At 38.1% G+C, this 17,580-nt stretch overlaps 1 protein-coding gene across 2 annotated transcripts; it reads left to right on the plus strand.

The window, feature by feature from the left end:
- Window positions 1-255: 255 nt before the first annotated feature.
- CENPL (centromere protein L) lies at window positions 256-14,886 on the plus strand. Of its 2 annotated transcripts, XM_079106411.1 has the most exons (6): window positions 256-597; window positions 2,277-2,465; window positions 3,600-3,851; window positions 7,628-7,667; window positions 8,086-8,170; window positions 9,831-14,886. In XM_079106411.1, the coding sequence occupies exons 2-5, from the start codon at window positions 2,280-2,282 to the stop codon at window positions 8,139-8,141; spliced, it is 534 nt and encodes a 177-aa protein (XP_078962537.1). In that variant the 5' UTR covers window positions 256-597; window positions 2,277-2,279; the 3' UTR covers window positions 8,142-8,170; window positions 9,831-14,886. The 2 variants fall into 2 exon arrangements, with proteins under 2 accessions (XP_078962537.1, XP_078962536.1); XM_079106410.1 differs by having other exon boundaries at window positions 7,628-8,170; window positions 9,831-14,882.
- The last annotated feature ends 2,694 nt before the right edge of the window (window positions 14,887-17,580 follow it).

The raw sequence follows: 17,580 nt of genomic DNA on the forward strand, positions 1-17,580 counted from the left end.
CAGCCAGCGCGCAGGATTAGAAGAAGGCCTTCAACCAATCAGAAAGACGGTGCGGCCGCCATGCCTACTACGGGCGGAAATGAGAGGGAAAGCTTCGCACCCGCGGAAAACCGGAAAGCAGGCTGCGCAATTGACAATGACTAAGCCGTTCGGCCTTGACCTCAGTTAAAATGGAGTCTTGGGTTGCTTCACTGACCCGAAATGGGCGGGGGGTCAGGGAGACGTCCTGCGTCGGGCCGCAGAGCGAGTCGGGAGATGATTTTAAACTGAGGAGGGCGCTAGGAGCCGAGCTGCACCGGCTTGGCCGCGGGCTTTCGGAGCTGGCTTTGCCCCAGGAGGGCTCGGCTGCGGAGCCGGTGGTCTCCTGTCTCCTACCGGCCCCCGGCGGCCAGGAGCGAGTGGCGGCCTCCTAGCCGGCGCCTTGGCTCCGGGCGAGCTCTCCCGGGGAGCGCGGGCGGCACTCGGGCCTCTCCCTCAGCTGTCACTTTGGCGGCCTTTCCACTTCAGGAGCTTACAGTCCCGACGCAGTTCTGCAGCCGACTGAAGAATGACTCGTGCACGCGGAATGGGTGACAGCGTCAGCACTGCGTTGTATTGGTGAGCTGCTTTGTGCTGGTGCAGGACTGGCCGTGAACTTGGCCTTTGGCCTGTGGCTGTCCTTGTCTTAAGCCCAGACGTGCTTCGCACCAAGTGGGCGACGCCCGGCCGAGCTCGGGCTTCTGAGCGGTTGAATTTAGGGATGGTGGAGGTATACCCAGGGATTAAGCCCCGACCCCCGCGGACTAACCACAGGACGGACAGCTACGGGTGTCCTGCTTTGCTGTCATGAAATTTAAACGATACTTAGATATTATGTCATTTAAATATAGTAATACTGTGTCTAGGCAGTGATGCGCACACCTGTAATCCCAGCTTTTCCGGAGGCTGAGGCAGGAGGAGCGCAAGTTGGAGGCCAGCCACCGCAATTTAGCGAGACCAAAATTTAAAAAAGTAATAATAAGGACGGGGTGTAGCTCAGTGGTGAAGCTCCCTGGGTTCAATTCCCAGTACCGCAAAAATAAATGAAACTGTAAATGTAACCTCATTTGTGAAAAACTCTTTTAAAAGACTAACTGTACAGTAGTGAGTAATTATAACTTTTAAATTCCTTTCAATGGAAATTGTATTTTCATTTTGGAGCTGTATGGAATACTTTTGTTTGATTAAACCAATACTTAACAAAATGCACTCAGCTTTTTATTAGGGCAGTTATGCAAGAGAATTATAAAGTACTATTTCAATCAAGGTAGTTTAGACAAAAAATTCACACCAAAAAAATAAATGAACAGGGGCCACAATGAGTGGTACAGACTTAGTGAGGAGAGCTATGTGGCTGCTGTATCCTCCAAAGATTTTATAGAACATTCTTGAAGACTTTCTTTGGACTCCTTTGGAAATGAGATCTCGTTGTACACACACACACAGCTTCCAGGAATGAGCCACTAATACAGAAGTGTACAAGGTTGATATTTCAGGGGCAAAAGGTTTGAAAAAACCCTCCTGTTTGAATTTGCAAACAGGAATTTTTGCAACAAAATTTTTTTTCAAAAGGAACTTGAAAGGAGGTCACATTCAAACATGGTCTTGAAGGAGGTGGAATAGGAAATGTCGCTTCAGACAGGTGATGTAGTTGATAGGCAGAAACACAAAGATATGAAAATGTTTATGTCCTAGGTTGGATAGGAGAAGGAGGAGAAGCTGATTTATGACAGACTTAAATATTTGGCAGAGGAGTTTAGGATTTATCTGGTCATGATTAAGGTTTTTGCCCTGGCAACTAACAATAGAGTGCCATTTCTGGAAGAATGTTTTACTCCTAGAGAATCTTAGTTGTGTTAATAAAAATATAGCCCAACTCATGGCTTTGGGAATGTATGACAAAGGCTGTTGAAGGAAGAACTTGATAGAATGTGCTGAATGACTACTTCGGAAAGAATGGAGGTGGGGAGCTGTAAGCATTTAAGTCCTAGAAAATTGATAGGAATTTGAAAGTGGGCCAGTTAGCTTTTGGAAGGGAGGAGTTGAATTTAATTTTGCACATACCATTTGCAGTATCTATAAGATATTCATATGTATAATTGTAGCCGACGAGAAATATAGCAGTTCATGAAAAAGGTGACAAAGGGGAAGGAAATAAAGAATTCTTTTATAGTGGGGGGAGGCATCTGTGGAACTGTGAATAAGAGTTAACCTTTTAATCTTTAGAATTCTGTCATTTTTTTTTCCCTCCAATGTAGACCATGGATCCTTATGATGCATCAGAATCAACACCTGAATCGACTCCTAGACAAAGTGCATCCTCACATCTTAAAGATTACCTTATAGGTGCCACCCCTCTGCAGAAACGATTGGAGTCAGTTAGGAAGCAGACTTCATTTGTCCCAACCCCGCCTCGAAGGAAAATTCCCCAGTGTTCACAGTTACAGGTATGCTTTTTGTTCCTTTGAGATAGTCAGTAATTGAGACTATCTGAACAAAATGCTTCAATTTTTATTACTATTTTTAGTATCTTCTTAACTTCTCTGCTAATAAAATAAAGAGAAACAGTTAAATAATTTTACAGTATCACCACTATATCTTGTCTTTTATCTCCTTAATCTGGATCATTTCTGCAGTATTTTTCTTTGTGTTTTTTTTTTATTTCTTTGTCTTTTTTAAAATGCAGTCTTTTCTCCCCTTTTTAAATAGAATATTGCTCATTTTGAATTTGTCTGATGTTTCCTTGGACGAGAATGAAGTCATCTTCTTTGCTGGAAGACTGCATAAGTGCAGTTGTGACCTTCATTCCTCAGTTTTATCAGTGTTGCGTGCCTAGTATCTCTTGGAATAGGAGTCAGTTTTGCATTTTTGTAACAACTTTCTTTAAAAAACTACTAATGCTGGTAATGAAAGTGCTAGTTTTTAGCCAGAAAACAAATTTTATGTAAAGATTGGAATGTCCTATTCTGTACTCTTCACCTTTATAATAATTTTGCCTTGTATTTTGATAACTGTAAGAAAAAAGTGTGTAATTGTTTCAGTAAATGTTCTAGCCAAAACAAATATTTTTCCCAAGTAGACCACTGTAGTGAAAGTTTCAAAAAATAGATGGAGCTATGAGACAATACCAGAAAGTGTGGCCTCTACTGGGGAAAACAGACAATAAAAATCAGGCAATATTTTATCATCAGGTAGTAAGTGCTGTGAAGAAAAAGAAAGCAGGATCAGTAGATACAGAGTGACCAAGTTGGAGTGGGTGCAGGACTACTTTAGTCAGGTAGACTCTTGGGTGGCATTTGGGAAGAGACCAGAATGAAGTGAAGGAAAATGCCATGTGAACTCCCAGGAGAAGAGCATTCTAGAAGGGAAGGTTCAGCAAATGCAGGAGCCTGTTCAAGGATCTGCAAAAAAAAAAAAAAAAAACAAAAAAAACTGCAAACCCCACTTTAAGTTTGATCTTTGGGAGTGCAAAGATATGGGTCCCGGTTATAGATGTGTATAAATTCTTAAATAGTATGATTCTTTCTTACTAATGTATGTTTGTTAATTTTTAAACTTTTTTTGTCTCTTTTTTTTTTTAGGAAGATGTTGATCCTCACAAGGTTGCTTTCTTCCTGCATAAACAATGGACTTTATATAGTGTAACTCCCCTGTATCAATTCTCCTATAGTAACCTCAGAGAGTATGCTAGACTTCTGAATGCATTTATTGCTGCTGAAAAGCAAAAAGGGCTTGCTGTGGAAGTGGGAGAAGACTTCAACATTAAAGTGATTTTCTCTACTCTCCTGGGAATGAAAGGAACACAAAGGGACCCGGAAGCGTTTCTTGTCCAAGTACAGTATATAAGCAATTCTTGTTTCCTAGGGAAAAGAGATTGCATTTTGTTTTTGTTCTGTTCTTTATTAAAATTTTGTAGTACTGGGGATTGAACCCAGGGCTTGCACATACTAGGCAAACTTTCTACCGTTGAGCTACATCCCCAGCCGTTTTTTAAAATTCTAAAACGGGCTCTTGCTAGGTTACTGAGTCTGGCCTTAAACATGTTATCCTCCTGTTTCAGCCTGCCAAATGGTTAGGATTATAGGTGTGCACTGCTAGGGCCAGCAGCATTTTCTTGGTTTGGAAATTGTGGTATTTTCTTACCGTTTTTTAAGTTCCTAACCTTGTGATTTTTAATGTATTTTATGTCCTGTTTTACCAAATTGTAATAATAAGAGTATGGCCAACTAAGAATTTTTTTTCTTACATGTATAGGAAGTGCATAAGTGTGTGTAAAATCATGTTAATTTTATAAAACTTTGAAAATATGTAAAAGTACAAAGAAAGTTAATGATCATAGTTAAGCCTGGAGCAGTGGCACATGCCTGTAACCCCAGCAACCTCAAGAGCTTGAAGCAGGAGGATCACAGTTCAAGGTCAGCCTTGGCAACCTGGCGAGACCTTCAGCAATTTTTAGTGAGACCCCCATCTCAAAAAATGAAAAGGACTGGAGATATAACTCAGTTGTAGAGTACCCCTGGGTTTAATCCCCAGTGCCAAAAAAATAAAAATAAATCACAGTTAAAATTTATGGCATTTTTACCAATTGACATTGTAGATAATATAGATATAGCTATATGATTCTATGATTTTTATGAAGATTCAATTCCTGTAAGTAGAATTTTAGTAAAATATATAACATTCCATGTAGTGATAGATCATGCCATGTTACTCTCAGAAATGTGATGTTTTACATTCTTTTCTATAAGTAGCTTATAAAAGTAAGGTTAGCCAGGTGTGGTGGCCCGAGTCTGTAATCCCAGCAGCTCAGGAGGCTGAGGCGGGAGCATCCCAAGTTCAAAGTCAGCCTCAGTATCTTGGCAAGGCCCTAAGCAACTTAGTGAGATGCTGTTCCTAATAAAATATAAAAAAAAGAGCTCAGTGATTGGCTGAGATGTGGATCAGGGGATGTGGCTCAGTGATTAAACACCCCTGGGTTCAATATCCATATCCCCCCAAAAAAGTAAGGCTGTCTTTTGATGAATTAAAAACACAGACTTATTTTGTTATTTGTAATAAAGTCTTTTGAGTTTATTAATTTTAATCATTCATAAGAAAATGAAATCCTCAGGCTGGGGTTATAGCTCAGTGGTAGAGTGTTAGCTTCACATGTGTGAGGCACTGGGTTTGATCCTTAGTACCACATAAATATAAATAAATAAAATAAAAATATTGTGTCCATCTACAACTAAAAAAAACTTTAAAAAATGAAATCCTCAAACAATTGACGAGTGGAATTATTTGTTTATATAAATCAATACGGTCTGACCTGTTCCTTGTTTTGTAAATAAGGTTTTATTGGAACGTACCTCTTTCACACGATTATGTCTTGTGTATTGCTGCTTTGGGGCTATGATAGCAGAGTTAAATAGTTACAACCACATGACCTGCAAAGCTCAAAATATTTATTATCTGTCCCTTTACAGAAAAAGTTTGCCAATTCTGGTATAGGTCATGGTATTAGGAAAGATCTCAAGGTGTTCGAGAATTGGGTTCAATTGTATGTAGCATAAAGCCTGAGTAGCAGTGGACTAGAAAAGATAGGCTCCTCGTCTTTCAGAAGAGAGAGGGCTAATGGAGACAAACTGTCCACGGCTGGCACGATGTGCCACAAGTGAAGTCACCAACAACCCAGTTCCTATTGTCTGTCTTCTCTGCCATCCATAGAGGATGGTTTCCACTTAACCGTCACCTTATGGTCTAAGGTGGCTCCTGGAGGTATGGACATTGTATTTAAGTTTCAAGCAGGAGGTAGGAGGAAGATGAGAGGGACAAACGGGAGACCTGGCAGAGTGAATCTTGCTGAGATCCAGCAACTTCTGTACATCCTAGTTGGAAAGGAAGCTAGAAAAATTTTCTTTTTTAGTGGGCGCTTTGCGACTGTAAGTAAAGGGACCATTTTATCGCAGAAGGAAAAATGGATACCAAGTAGACAGCAGTCTTTGTTAAGTAAAATAACTGATGTCAGAGACATTTTGTGACTTGCATATCAAAAGTCAAGTAGATGTTCTCATTAGGATTAGAAATGACCTGAATTCCTGGCACAGTGTTCTGATAGTTCTCAAAGTAAATTTAATTTCTTTTTTTTTTAATATTGTTTTAGTTGTAGATGGACACAATACCTTTATTTTATTTATTTATTTATATCTGGTTCTGAGGATCAAACCCAGTGCCTCATATATACTAGGCAAGCACTCTGCCACTGAGCTACAACTCCAGCCTGGTAAATTTTGATTTCATGACAGAGTGATAGAACTCTTAAGTTATGAAAGTCTGATAAACATAGCATATCTGAGTTTCAAGGTATGTAAGAGTCTCTCATAATCTCTTAAGTAAGAAGGAGAAATATGGTAAAAGAAACTGCTTAAACAATCATCTCCAAAGAGATGTGATCTTGGCTTGGTCAATACTTAAACAAATCTTGAATATGTTTATTATGTTACAAAGTTTGAGGGATTAGTCACTAAGCTGGGAATATAATCAAGATCCTCGATCCGAATGGATTGGTACAATGGGCTAAATTGAAAGAACTTAAAATTTTAGAAGTAAGTTTACATCTCAGTCTTATCTGGGGAGATTTACCTATTAACAGCAAAATTGAATATGTAGGGCTAATTTATATAGAACTGTCTACTAAAAGTCAGAAAACTGTAATCTGATATTACACTAATAGAAATGTAACATAGATCAAAGATGATAATCTTGTAATTAGATCTCTTTTGAAATAATTATGTTAACTTATGAATGACTCATGCGTAAGAATTCCAGAGAAGAGTGTCCAGAATAGTGAGAGAATGTGAATCTATTTAGGAAAAATGATTGAAGAAACTGGATGTGAGCCAGGCATGGTGGCTCATGCCTGTAATCCTAGCAACTTGGGAGGCTGAGGCAGGAGGATCATAAGTTTGGGGTTAACCTCAGTAACTTGGATCCTGCCTCAAAATAAAATTAAAAAGGGCTGGAGATGTTGCTCAGTGGTAAAGTGACCCAGCCCCCCCACCCCCCACCACACTGCTCCCACAAAAGAAACTGGATATGTTGAACTTGAAGTATATGTGGTAGAGACCATGAAATAGTTGGAGGACTTTTCCTGTGGAAGAGAGATTAGCTTTGATTTATTTTACATGCCTATAAAGGACCATTCAGTGGAAACTGTAGGGCTTGACATACGCAATTGCATTTTAAGTTGATAGAAGGAGTTGCCTTAGAAAATGTTTTGTATCTTCCTCAGTGGGAGAATTCAACAGATTGTATTTGGTGACCTTACAGTCCCTTCTGAAGTTGAGACTTTTTTTCTCAAGATTCTGTACTTGATTATTCTATATAGCCATCTCTTCTTTGGCATTTTCATTGCACCAAGATCTTGCCATGTAACGTATCTCTACTGTATAAAATATTAAAAGGGTCAATTATTTTTTATAAACCCTAATAATGACTAGCAAAACTATTCCTTTTCTGTCTTTTGGACAATGTCATCTTATTTTTAATGTACTCACTAATTTTGGGAAGATATAATTTAGGAACAAATGTACTTGTGAACTTAATGAATTTGTTTTATTTTCCTTTGTAGATTCTGTCAAAATCTCAAATGCCATCTGAGAACAGAGAAGGTAAAGTGTTATGGACTGGTTGGTTCTGCTGCATATTTGGAGATAGTCTCCTGGAGACTGTTTCACAAGATTTTACTTGTCTACCCTTATTCCTTGCAAATGGAGCAGAGTCTAATACAGCCATAATCAGGACTTGGTTTCAGAAGACTTTTGACTGTCATTTCAGTCCTTTAGCAATCAATGCATTTAATCTTTCCTGGATGGCTGCTATGTGGACTGCATGTAAAATGGACCGCTATATGGCTACCACTGAATTTCTTTGGTCTGTTCCCTGTAGCCCTCAAAGTCTGGACATTTCTTATGCAATTCATCCAGAGGATGCAAAAGCTCTGTGGGACAGTGTCCACAAAACACCTGGGGAGGTTACCCAGGAGGAAGTTGACTTATTTATGGACTGCCTTTATTCACATTTCCATAGGCATTTCAAAATTCATTTGTCAGCCACAAGATTGGTTCGTGTTTCAACGTCCGTAGCTTCTGCACATACTGATGGAAAAATAAAGGTTAGTTTGAACAAATCTAGTTAAGTAATTTTTTTCTTATTGTTGCCAGGTTTTCAGCATGCGTGGTGGCTCAATTCTTCACATTGAAGAAACACATTTGAACATATGCCAATTGAAGATAGTAAAGAGACTTTTTGCTTTTTTTTTTTTTTTTTTTTTTTTTTTTTGGCGGTACTGGGGATCGAACCCAGGGCCTTGTGCTTGCAAAACAAGCACTCTACCAATTGAGCTATCTCCCTAGCCCCCTATTTTATGCTTTATAAATGATTTACCAAAGTCTTCAACCTTCTATGTGCAGCTCTGTAATGGAAGAACATTATATGTGTTTACTTTAGACTTGGGTAATAATGAGTTGTTATTCCATAATAATATGTGTTATAGTTCTTTCAAAATTATTTCTTATAAAATTTTTAAATAATTATGAAAGTTATAGAAGATTTCATATGTTAGAAAGAAATGTATAACCAGAAATGCAGAAAAGGTGTCACCTTTATATTTTATGCTTTTCTATCCCCATTGGAAAGAACTAATAGACACATTGTTTTGCTTTTTATGAAGTGCTTATTACAAAAAACATCAGAAATAGAGTTGGTCCCTAAAGCATATTTAAATATACAGCCATGATGTACTCTCAGTGAATGTTTCCTATCATTTTGTTATTATTAGAAGTTTAACAGACCTTAATTCTTTTTTTTTGTTTGTTTTTTAAAATAATACATATTTGTATGTATTCATGGGGTACAGTATGATTATGATGTGTATACAATGTGTGGTGATCAAATCACAGTAATCAGCATTTCCATTTCTTCCAACATTTATCCTTTCTATGTGTGGGAACCTTCAGACTCTTCTAGTTTTTTTGAAATATATAATAAATAGTTGTAGACTATAGTTACCCTACTTGCTGCAGAACATTGTGTTTTGATACTCATTATCTAATCTCTCTCTGTCCCCTCTTACCTCTGTCCTTCTTAGCTTCTAGTGACCACTGTTCTCTTTTTATATAAGATGAACTTTTTTTTTGGCTTCCACAGGTGAAGAGGTTATATTTGTCTTTCTGTGTCTAGTGGACCTTAATTTTGTGTGTATGTGTTTTATGGGGATTGAACCCAATGGTACTCTGCCACTGAACTACATTCCCAGCCCTTTTATTTTTTATTTTAAGACAGTCATGCTAAGTTGCCCAGTGTGTGCCATTGCACCCAGCTGGCCTTTAACTTTTGATCCTCCTGCCTCAGCCTCCTGTGTAGCTGGAATTACAGGTGTATACCACTGTGCCTTAGCTAGGTGTTTTTATCCACATTTTATTTTAAAATAAGAAAACAGGTCAAGCTAAGTTTAAGTGATACATGGAAGATAAGTTAGTAAGGAGAAGAGTCAAGGTTTGAACTCTTTTAGGTTCTAAGAGCACAGATTTCTATAATTCATCTTTTTCAGAATGGAGGCTGCAATGTAATGGTACTGGGAAATAATTTTGATAAGAGATTAGCATTAAAAAGGAAAGAAATTGAAGATATAAAAATGATAGTGTATTGAATGTGCCAAGTTTAATGAACTAAATCTAGAAATTAGACCAGTGTAACACTGATCATTCAAATATCAAACTGCCTTGTTATACTATTATTCTAATTTTAAATTTCTTTTTAATTTTTTTTTACAGATTCTGTGTCATAAATACCTTATTGGTGTGTTGGCATATTTGACAGAACTGGCAATTTTTCAAGTTGAATGAGTCCTGTGTGAACAATAAGTTATGGATCATAAGCCCTTTCTCACTGATTATTTGGTTATTTGCTGAGAGAGTCTGCAAGAGAAATGGGTGTCTATATCTGCCTTTGCTTTCCTCGTGGTGCCTTTGGAGTTGCCGAGATGAAAGCCAAGAAGGATTTAGAAGAACAAGGACTGGCGGGGGGTGAGCCACAGCCATGTGCTTATACTGGTCATGATGACTTGAGATGCCAGTGCCTAGGAAAAATGCTGAGTTGTTAATTCGTTGGTTATCTTTTTTAAAAAAATGTTTTTATGTCAAACTTTTAGGATTCAAAATGATATCTAATATTGGGTATTTTTGATTTAGGTCTTTAAAACCTTTAATCCCTTTAAAGCATTTTAGACTTGCAGTCAGAGAATTTTTGTCTTCTAAAGACATTTTGCTAGCATTATTTTGCTGTAGAGAACAGGCCGTCAAAGTCCTCTCAAAAATGCCAGATATAGTGGCATATGCCTGTGATCCCAGCAGCTTGGGAGGCTGAGGCAGGATGATCGCAGTTCAAAACCAGCTTCAGCAATTTAGTGAGGCCCTAGGTAACTTAGCAAGACCCTGTCTCAAAGTTAAAAATGAAGAGTGCTGGGGATGTTGCACAGTGGTTAGCGCCCTGGGTTTGATCCCTGATACTAAAAACAAAACAAAACCCAAACCCTCTCAAAAGGAAAATAAAGATTAATAGACTTTTTTTTTTAAGTCACTAAAATGCTTCTGTTTTTAATACTGTTCAATTCTTATAGCAGCATTGAATTAAATATTCACTTTTAAAATTAAGCAGTGTGTCTCTCAGTATCTTTATGACATCTTTTAATTCATGTCTCAGAAGCAGTACAGGGAGTGTTAGGCTTTTTCTGTAGCACAAGGGATACAAACCAACAATTATGTAGAATCAGGCAAATTGTAGGGTTGAAAGGCAAACTAAGGGCAGAAATGATCTTAGTTAGGCTTTATGTCCCTAGTTTAGCACAGTGCTTGGTAAATAACTGGATTAAATGAATTTTAATCAACACTTCCATTTTAAATATGAAAACAGATCAAGCAACCCAAGAGACTTTCCCATGATAATATATCTAAAACTCCTTATTTACTGAGTGTGAGATTTGGTTTACTTTAGAAACATTATTTTTTAAAATCTTGTTTGAAAGAAACTAACTTTGATAGATGTCATTTCACAATAAAAAATTAACTTCTGGAATGGGGTATTATTTCAGATATACTAGAAATAGCAAGAAAGTGGGAAAAGCCTGGGTTTGGGAGCCAGACATTCATTTATTCAGCTAATATGAAGTTCCCACCACGTGCTTAGAATTGCATTGGGTAGTAGAGAAATAGTGTGAAGAAGACAAAACGGGTTCCTGTCCTGTGGGAATTATATTCCAGTGAAAGAAGGCAAAGGATAAAGAAATTCAGAGGGAGACAAATGCTGCGAAGGAAGGCAGGCAGGCAGCGCGGTGTGGAGAAGTGTGGCTGGCCGCGGCCTTCTCTACACACCGTGTTCAGACAGTCTGAGGAAATGAGTCCCAAGCATGAGCAGGAACCAGCACGTGATGGTCTGGGAGGGGTAGAGGTGGCAGGTGAAACAGAAAAGGCTTTGAGGTAGGTCAGAGCTTGGCTGATTGAGGACAGAGCCTGCAGCTGGAGCTCAGTGAGCAAGGCATGTGGAGCAGTGGGATGAAGTGGGCCAGGTATGCCGCAGATTTCCCTGGTGTTCTAAGCCAGGTTTTGACGGGGACACCTGGCTGCCCAGAATAAAGACGTGTTCCAGCTTTCATTATAGTTAGGTGTAGTCTGTAAGTAAGTTCTGAGCCGTGGGCTATAAATGGAAGTGTCATGTAGAGCTTCTAAGGATCTTTCTTAAAGCGTAAGCGACATGGGGGCCATGGGGATGTAGCTCCATAGTAGAGTGCTTGCCTAGCATGTGTGAGACCCTGGGGTTTCTTCCCTAGTACTCCAGCAGAACAGTGGCATGCACTCCTTCCTTCCAACTTTGCTTCCTAGAATGTTGATAAAACAACTGGTATTCTGGCTACTCGATTAGGTCATGGGGATGAGGGTCAGATCTCAGGGATGGCGGAGCATGACCTCTTGTGTCCTGAAAACTTCGTGAAGCTGAACACCAAGCTTTGGATGGTCTTCCTCCAGGCTTATTTGTCAGGGAAGCAAATTTCTGTCTAGTTTAAGCTGGTTATTTTGGGTCTCTGTTGCTCATAGCCAAATCTAATTCTAATTTGATACAGAGGCAAGATCTCCATGACCTAAGTTTTTATAGGTACTGTGAAGAGGTCAGTTATATTCTAAATGTGATGGGGAACCACTGAAGGATCAAGAGGAGAGTAATATGACTTAATTTGTATTTTGGAATATTTTATAAGAGGAAAAATGAGTTGTAGGTGAACAAGAGTAGAAAAAGGGAAAAATGAATTAAAGATTCTTATAGCCAAGCATGGTAGCACATGTTTGTAAAATCCCAGCCACTCTGAAGCCTGAGGCAGGAGGATTGCAAATTTGAAACTGGCTGGGCAACTTGGTAAGAGCCTGTCTCCAAAAAAAAAAAAACAAAGCTGAAAGCCGTAGCTCAGTGGTAGAGTGCTTGCCTAGTATGTGCAAGAACCTGGTTTAATTTCCAGTGCCACACACACAAACAATTATTCAAACGATACAACCCTTAAGGAGAAGTTAGCAATATCTTGCAAAATTATGTTTGCATTTACGTTTTGATCAGCAATTCCACATCTAAAATTCTATCCTAAAATTTCACCAGCAAAATAATGATAATAATGCAAAAGAAGGATTATTTATTACAACACAGTATTTGTGATAGCAACAATGAAAACAATTAAAATGCCCATCAGCTGGGCCTGTTTGAATAAATTATGATATAATTGCAAAATCAATTACTATGATGTAACTATAAAAAAGAGTGAAGAAGATAATCTACATGCTCTTATGGAGTGATCTCCAGGCATATTGTATATGGTGTACATAGTGTATGGTATGCTACAGTTATGTAAGGGCTGAGGGAAATATGAGTATATATGTTTATTTCCTCATGTTTTCAAAAACAATGGGAAGAGCCAGCTGTGATGGTGCATGCCTGTGATCCCAGCAGGGAGGCAGAGACGAGATCATAAGTTTGAGGACAACCTGGGCAATTTAGTGAGACCTTTTCTCAAAATAAAGAAATAAGGCCTGGGAATATACCTCAGTGGTAAAGCATCCCTGGGTTCAGTCCCCAGTATTGCAAAACAAACAACAATGGAGAAATAAACCAAAATAACTGATAAATGTGTTTGCAGAGGAAAGGAAGGAACTGGGTAGAGGCGACAATAATAGAAGTTAAGACTCACCTGAATGTTCTTTGGATATAGTTTACAATCATGTGTTTTATATAATTATGAAACAAGGACTGGGATGTTACTTGCCGTGCATGCTTGAGACCCTGAGTTCAATCTCCAATACTGAAATATCAAATAAATAAATAAATTATGAAACAATATTAGATCCAAAAGGAAAAAACAAGGCAATGCCCCCCTTACCCCCATGGTACTGGTATTTACCCCAAAGGATGCTGTACCATTGCACTACAACCCCAACCTTTTAATTTTAGAGACATGGTTTGCTAAGTTGCTAAGGCTGGCCTTGAACTTGTGGTCCTCCTGCCTCAGCCTTCCAAGGCTGGGATTGCAGGTGTGCTCCACCATGTCTGACTGCTCCTATGTTTTCTTCTAAGGATTTTATAATTTTAATTCTTATATTTAGGTTTTATTCACTTTGGGCTAACTTTTGTGTATGGTGTGAGGTAGGGGTTCAGTTCATCCTTTTGTAAGTCGACATTCAGTTGTTCTAGCACCATCTGTTGAAAAAATTATTGTCATATGAAAAAATCAGTTGGCTTTAGATGTTTGGGTTTCTTTCTGAACTTTGAATCCTATTACATGTTTGTGCCAGAATCATAGTTTTGATTACTGTACCATTGTAATGAGTTTTGAAACCATTTGTGAGTTCTCCAACTTCAACATTTTTTTCATGGTTGTTCTGACTGTTCTGGGTCTTTTGCATGTCCGTAAGAATTTTAGAATTAGTTTGGAATCTCTGCAGAAAAGTTAAATGGAATTTTGAGCGACTGTTGAAGAATCTGCAGATCACTTTAGGGAATATTGTCATTATAATGATATTGTCTTCCAATCTATGAACACGTCTTTCCATTTACTTACGTCTGTAATTTCTTTCAAAAAAGTTTTTCCATTTTTCTGTGTAGAAGTACTGCACTTTTTTTTTTTCCAGTTGTTGCTGAACCTTTATTTTATTTATATTTGATGCTGAGGATCAAACATAATGCCTCACACATGCTAGGCAAGAGCTCTACCACTGAGCCATAACCCCAGCCCAATATTGCACTTTTTTGTTGTTGTTAAATTTATTCCTAAGTGTTCTAGTCTGTTTTTTTTTTCTTTCTTTTTTTGTATCAGGGATCAAACCCAGAGGTGCTTTGGTTATAGTGTGTAATCATATAAGTGTTTTATATAATTATATTATATTTTTATTAGAGACAGGGTCTAGCTGAGTTGCTTAGGGCCTTGCTGAGTTGCTCAGGGCCTTGCTAAGTTGCTGAGGCTGGATTTAAACTTGTGATTCTGCTGCTTCAGCCTTCCAAGCTGCTAGGATGACAGGCATGTGCCACCGTGCTTAGCTAATGTTTTGTTATTTTTGATGATCTTGAGAATGAGTTTTCTTAGTTTCATTTTCATATTGTTCATTGGTAATATATAGAAATACACTTGAGTTTGTGTATTGCTGTTATAGCCTGTGAACTTGTTAACCTTGCTTATTCTGGTAGTTTTTTCATTGAATTCCTTAGGATTTTCTGTGTACAAGATTTGCTTGTTCTATGAATAAAGAGAGTTTTACTTCTTAATTTTCAATATTTCTTTTTCTTTCCAAATTGCCTTGAAGTACAGTGGCAAACAAGTGCAGAGGGTGTGCATTCTTATCTCCTTCCTGATCTTAGTGGGAAGGCAGTAAGTCTTTTTTTAACCATTAAATGTGATGTTAACTGTATGTTTTTTCACAGATGCCCTTTATTAGGTTAAGGAAGTTCCCTTTGCTAGTTTTTTGAGGGTTTTGATCATGACCTTGTCAAAATTTTTTGACCAAAAAAAATCATTCATTGAGATGCTTTATGGTTTATTTTTTCTTTTGCTTAGAATCACATATTGCTAGTTCTCTACTGGGCAGACCAGGAAGCAGTGAAAGCTCGTTAGCAGTGAGTATTACTAATGCTCAGATTGTGGCCTCCAAGTATTTCCCATTAAGAGGAGTATGTGTGTGTAGTGCTGGGATTGAACCCCAGACTGTCAACATGCTAGGCAAGTGCTTTACCACTGAGCTACATCCCCAGCCCCTGGGGTTTCTTGAAGAAAGGCTGATTTCAGGTTTGGAACAAGAAATGTGGAACATATTTTAAGCAAGGTAGCTATCTAAAAGTGTGTCAAGGATAGATGCCAACATGATTATCAAAAAGATAATTTTCAAATATTGAATATATAAAAATTGAGCTCATACTATAATAAATACCATCTTACAAACTCATGCTTTGCCCTTGGAGGTTGCTATGGAATAACTTTTGAAAATTGGTAAGTTGAAGGGGTGCTGTTTTTCTAATACATTATATTTTAAGATAAATGGTTAAGGGAAGTTTTTCTTTTTAGATGTATTTCAGCTGATAAATGCAAAGGAATGACTGAAAAGATATTTTGTAACTTCCAATGAAACAGTATATCTAAGCATCAATCATTATTAATATCTGTGAAAATTAGTAGATCAGAGTACTTTATGATAGATACAGCTGGTAACACCTGAACCCACTGCTCGTGCTCAGTTCCTCTAACATGGACGTCCAGGTAACATGCTGTGATTGACACAATGGGAGAATGCCTATGAACTATTTCTATAATTATTTAATTTGAATCTTCTTTAATTTTTAAACAAAATTTGAACATTTAAGAGAAAAATATGGGTCTTCTTTTTCCTTTTTTTGGTGATACTAGTGATTGAACAGTATGTTAGGAAAATGCTTTACCATTGACCTACCTCCCCAGACTTTTTATTTTTTATTTTGACACAGGGTCTGCCCAAGTTGCCAAGGCCGACCTTGAACTTGTGAGCCTCCTGCCTCAGCCTCCTGAGTCAACTGGGATTACAGGCGTGCACCACTATGCCTGGAAGAAATACGGGTTTAACCACGTCTCTTACAATGGAGACACACACACACATAAAACTCTAATAGAGAATATAGAAAAAATGTTCAAGATGATAGGGCAAAGGAACAAAAACATTTGATTAAGGGAGCAAAAGGAAAGGAAAAAAGAAAACCAAATAGTAAACATCAAATAAGAAGGTGATTAAGGACAATTCTTTGTTTCATTTTTTGAGAACATGGTAAGAATTGTCAAAACGAGATAACAGAAGACACATGTTAGGTGTTCTGACCGTTTTAGACTCCAGTGCTTCTCTAGGTGAATGACTGCTCCTTATGTGAGCAAAATGCTATCCAAAACAAAAAGCAGCAAGTATTTTGAGAGAGTGTTAAAAGACAATGGACATGTATAGGGAGGAGGAAAAAAAGTTTCTCAGTTTCCTTTTCTTAGTTAGGATATGTGTTGCACTAAAGGTATGAGAATCATCTTGGTGAAAATGCTTTTGTTAGAGAAAACTTAAATTCTTCCAGCTCCCCTCCAAAAAAGTTTCAGGCCCTGACCAGGACAAAGAAATCAAATTATCACTAATTTCACATGAACCTTAAGTCTGTAACTGTACTTACCATCTTTATTCTAAAAAAGTTGAACATCTGGGATCTGGGGTGCAGCTCAGTGGTAAAACACTTGCTTGATGTGTGAGGCCCTGGGTTTGATCCCCAGCAGCATAAAACAAAACTTAACATCCATTCATCATCATCAAATCTGTAGACTTAATTTTTTCTCTTAAGATGTTTCTACCCAGGAGTTAAACACTGTCACTTTAAAGTGCAGGGAAGGGTATGCAAGACAAGTGTTTGTTCTGTGACATGTAAAAGAGAAAGCATTCCTCCAACAGCAGTGACCCAAGGGGTACCAGGAGGAATGAAGAACTGGCTGCAGGACAAAGTTAACCAAAAAGCAAGGAGACTTCAGTTTCAGCCTAGAAAGAAGAACCCCTGCCAAGTCTGGCTGTTAACTAAGCCCAGACCCGAAACAGGTCTTAGGTCTCCCTAACTGACAAGGCTGGAGCACAGCATTGGCAGAGTCAAGGCCAAAGGCACCCAAACTCAGCAGGTGTCTCCACACGCATGCTGACACGGGTGAGAAAATCAAGAAGACTGGGTTTTACAATAGCTCACCTAGTAAGCAAAGATCAAAGTTCTGGTCTAGAGTAAATAATAATAGGTAATGAGGGCCTCAAGCCACTGCTGAGATTTTTTTTTTTTTTTTTTTTTTTTTTTTTTCTGTGTGTGTGTGATCTTAAAGCAATTTCAAAATGATTTCTTCCACTTAAGGGCAAGCTTTGCACCAATCTTAAAACCAATTATGTTCCTAGCTCTAGCTTCAGGTAAGAGATTTTTTTTTTTTTTTTTTTTTTTTAAACATACCATTTTTATCTCATGGGGTGG

This window comes from Sciurus vulgaris (genome assembly GCF_902686455.1).
Source record: "Sciurus vulgaris genome assembly, chromosome: 12".
In the NCBI taxonomy this organism is placed as follows: domain Eukaryota; kingdom Metazoa; phylum Chordata; class Mammalia; order Rodentia; family Sciuridae; genus Sciurus; species Sciurus vulgaris.

What these genes read in the sequence shown, in the direction of transcription:
- CENPL (XM_079106410.1), top strand. Translation starts at nt 2,280, where the DNA reads ATGGATCCTTATGATGCATCAGAATCAACACCTGAATCGACTCCTAGA. An exon ending in CCCAGTGTTCACAGTTACAG is followed by an intron (nt 2,466 to 3,599) that starts GTATGCTTTTTG and finishes TTTTTTTTTTAG; the next exon opens with GAAGATGTTGATCCTCACAA. An exon ending in ATACTGATGGAAAAATAAAG is followed by an intron (nt 8,171 to 9,830) that starts GTTAGTTTGAAC and finishes TTTTTTTTACAG; the next exon opens with ATTCTGTGTCATAAATACCT.